The sequence below is a fragment of the Clarias gariepinus genome, chromosome 4 (assembly GCF_024256425.1).
Source record: "Clarias gariepinus isolate MV-2021 ecotype Netherlands chromosome 4, CGAR_prim_01v2, whole genome shotgun sequence".
Taxonomy (NCBI): domain Eukaryota; kingdom Metazoa; phylum Chordata; class Actinopteri; order Siluriformes; family Clariidae; genus Clarias; species Clarias gariepinus.
The window spans coordinates 5,469,233-5,473,074 of record NC_071103.1 but is presented as its reverse complement, the minus strand read 5'-3'; the positions used below and the strand labels follow the sequence as shown (position 1 = coordinate 5,473,074).

At 35.9% G+C, this 3,842-nt stretch overlaps 1 protein-coding gene across 1 annotated transcript; it reads right to left on the bottom strand.

The window, feature by feature from the left end:
• Nucleotides 1-578: 578 nt before the first annotated feature.
• LOC128520762 (C-C chemokine receptor type 4-like) lies at nt 579-3,604 on the bottom strand. Its single transcript, XM_053495147.1, has 2 exons — nt 3,598-3,604; nt 579-1,552 (listed from the first exon to the last, which is right to left on the bottom strand). Exons 1-2 carry the CDS (start codon nt 3,602-3,604, stop codon nt 579-581), a joined length of 981 nt encoding a protein of 326 aa, XP_053351122.1.
• Between the last annotated feature and the right edge of the window lie 238 nt (nt 3,605-3,842).

Below are 3,842 nucleotides of genomic sequence, written 5' to 3'. Positions count from 1 at the left end.
TCTTGGAATGATACAGGAATAGATGCTGGAGTCAGTAGCTTTATGACATAAACATAACATTAGCTCGCATCAACTGATGACCTGTATGTACTGAATGAGCAGGTTATTCTATTGATGAAGAAGTGATTGTGGGAGCATGATAAATCATTTTCACACATAAAATATTCATATTCATGCACATTGTAATCAAAGCTTAATACAGTCAAATATGAACCAGGAACTAGTAGTATATTAAACATTTTGGGGGTCAGCCAGTGCATTTAAGTTTGATGTGTTACTAATTAATATTATCTTAATTAGTGCTTTAAAGATACTTAGTAATTAAAAAAATAAACAAACAAGAGCTTGATAGATTATTTTTAAAACAAACTTATTGAAAATATGTACACAATTTGTTTAAAAATAAGAAGTACGAATATAAATTAGGTATAAACTTTTTCGGAAAGACCGTAATCTAGCCAAAGCAGAACTTTTTACTGACTTGCACTTGCATGCATTTATACTTTTGATTTTGTCTTTGTGCTAGAAAATGCTGACCAGTTTAAGTGCCCACGGCTCCTCCTTTCAGGGAACTAACTTTAAATTGTTGTTGGCTTGCCAAAACAAAGAGGAAACCAATCATTCAATGCTTTGAGAAATAATTTCCTGAATCTTTGCCCCATATAGCCGTAAATTATGGGGTTGAGGCAGCAGTGGCTGAATGCTATTATTTTCACCCATTGCAAAGCCATGTTAAGGTCCTGATATAACCGACAGGTGTTCATGTAGCCCAAGTATTGTAAAAACTTCAGGAAGATGACAATGGTGTAGGGCACCCAGAAGAAAAAGAAAACAGTGACTGTGATCAGCAGGAGCCTGACAGCTTTGTATCTCTTCTGAGACTTCATAGCCATTAAAATAGGGATGATGCGCGAATAACAGAACACCATCACTGACAGAGGAAGGATCCAGTGGAAAATAATCTGAAGGTAAAAGGAAGACATCCACTCTGTCCCTTGTGGAAATATCACTACACATTTTGACACATTTGATGTGTTCATCACTTGTGAGAAAATGATAATTGGCAGAGAGGCTCCCATAATAAGTACCCACATAAACAATACCAAAGCTATACCAGCTCTGACAGACCAGTATTTTGGAATGAGGTTGTTATTTCTGTGGACAATGACAGCATAGCGGTCTACAGTCATGAGGATCATGAAGAAGATGCTTCCATAGAATCCCAGCATGTAGAGCGCTGTCACTGCATGGCACATAAAGCCCCCGAAGATCCACTCAGTGCTGGCTGCATAGTGAGCCCAGAAAGGCAAAGAGATAAGGAAGAGGAGGTCTGAAAGTGCCAGATTGAAGAGGCACACATCTGACATGTTGGATTTTTTGTAGTTCTTGACCAGGACACACAACACCAGGCTGTTGCTAATGAATCCAATGATAAAGACAATGCAGTAGAGTGTGGGGAGGAAGACTCGGCTAAATTCCTTTAAGTATTCATTGGTGCAGGCCTGATATATGCTTTCATCTAAATTTAGGTCATAGTAGTCAGGGAATTTGGCTGTTTAAGACAAAAGAAAATACATTTGTCATTATGAATCACTAAATAATGTAAATAATATTTACATACAATACAAATAAGCATAGTCCATGGCTGTTTATAGAAAAATTACAAATACAAATCAGCATATATTATACACAATGAATATACAGGGTTCTTTATCAGTTATTAAACGCACAGGTGTATAATTTTATTATTGTCCCAAAGCACCATCTATCAATAAATAAATCTTTGCAGATCAGAAAATAATTAAATAAAAACAGCAATGGGTAAGCATTTTTATTTTATTATCTTAGTCTTTTTATTCATATTATGGCTTGCAGTATTAATAATGATTGCTTGTACTTTATATTTGAAATGTATAATTTCAAGTAGGTTCAGCACATGAGCAGAAAAAAAAAATGTAATAAGGAAGCAGAGACCTGAAAATGCCAAATTGACAAAGCACACATCTGACATGTTAGAACTGATGTGGTACTTGATCAGGACACACAACACCAAGCTGCTGACAATAAATCTCATACTATTTACAAACAATCTAAGTTTCTGTAAAGTGTGAGCCTTAACTGAACACCATTCTGTTTTGACGGACATCAAACTAGTACAGTGGAACCTTGGATTGCGAGTAATGCATTTTGCAACAATGTTTTTTCTCTTTCCTCACTGCAGAATTGTGGGTAATCGTCTCCTCTGCTTGGCCTTAGTGGGCGTCTCTCAGCGGTAAAATCAACATCTGTGCAAGCCTGTACTGTACTGTTTACTATAACACTGTGACCACGTGTCTGCATGTAAAACATAATTTATTTTGTGTTTTTAAGCGCATGTGTAGAGCGCCTTTGTAAAGTAAAAGCAAGTCTCATTAGAGAGGTTAAAGATCCATTTTCTCCCTCTCTCCTTCTCGCCTGTCGTTATGTGTGTGTGCGCGCGTAATTTGACACTGGCTCCTTCACACACACACTCTTGCCTTTACAAACCCCCCCACCCCTCTCGGCTTCACACACAAACACACACACACACACACACACACACAAACTCTACACTGAAACACTGCTATGTCGCAATTCTTTTCAAAGGTAAAGGGCGGGTTTATTTGTTTGTTTGTTTTACTTTATAGCACTGGTTCTGTTAGTATGCGCTCATGCGAGTGTCATTAGCGATGTTTCTATTTTTTCTGACAAAACAGTCTTTCTGTTAATATGTGTGTGTGTGTGAATTGAAAGTAAAAGGAGAAAAGAAATCTGTCCCTCCCGTCTCCTCCTTCTCATTTTACACAGTAAACCTTTCTCCGCTCTTAACTGAATTTTACACACACACACGCACGCACGCACGCACACACGCACACACACACATGCACACACACACACGCACTCACAGCACCTGCGCGCATAAACGGAAACACTTATCTGTCTGGATTTATATTTACTTTTTTTAAAGGTAAAGTGCAGGGTAGTTTGTTTAATTTTTACTTTATATTTTGTATTAATTGTTTTTATGTATTCATTTTTTAGGATGTGGAATAAATAATTTGAGTTTCCATTATTTCTTATGGAATTTTTGTAATACAATTCGTTCCTTCCGGAACGTATTATGCTCATAATCCAAGGTTCCACTGTATTAATATTTAGAAAGATAAGAGTTCTCCGCTTGTTACAGTATTAAAAAAAATCGGTTGTCTTGTCATACATTACATGCATTGCATGTAAAAAATTGCATTAAAAGCAAAAGCAAACAAATGCATTTTCTTTTTTTTTTGTGACCGCTATCAAATCATTTAATTAATTTAAGACATGTCTTTAAGACATGAAAAAATAAGTGATAATTATACAGTTTTATTATTGTGCTGGATTGCAATTTATTGCCAGGCATAGTCTATATCTCCATTAAAATTACTTATATAATGTGTAGAGATATGTACAGTATAGAGATCAAAGCATTTGAGACCACCTCTCTTCAGTGAAAGAGATAGAGAGCCCATTGCCAGTTTTAGTTATTTCTATTCATATTTACACTGGCAGAATAAATTTTAATGAAAATATTCCACCTACTTGTCATGTTGGAGTCCATTGTCACTGTCTCCTTAGCCCAAGAATGATTGTGAAAGCACCTTGTGTATTGTGTATTAGGGTATTTAACAAGAAGTTGCACTGAGAAGTTTTAATTGGGTGGGGTTTTGTCTTTGGGGCTTAAACTTATAAGTATAAAAAAAATAAGCACTGTACAATCTTAATTGTTAATAAACATGGGAATTTGTGTGTTCTAGTCAAATTATAACACCTACTGTATTAAGGAT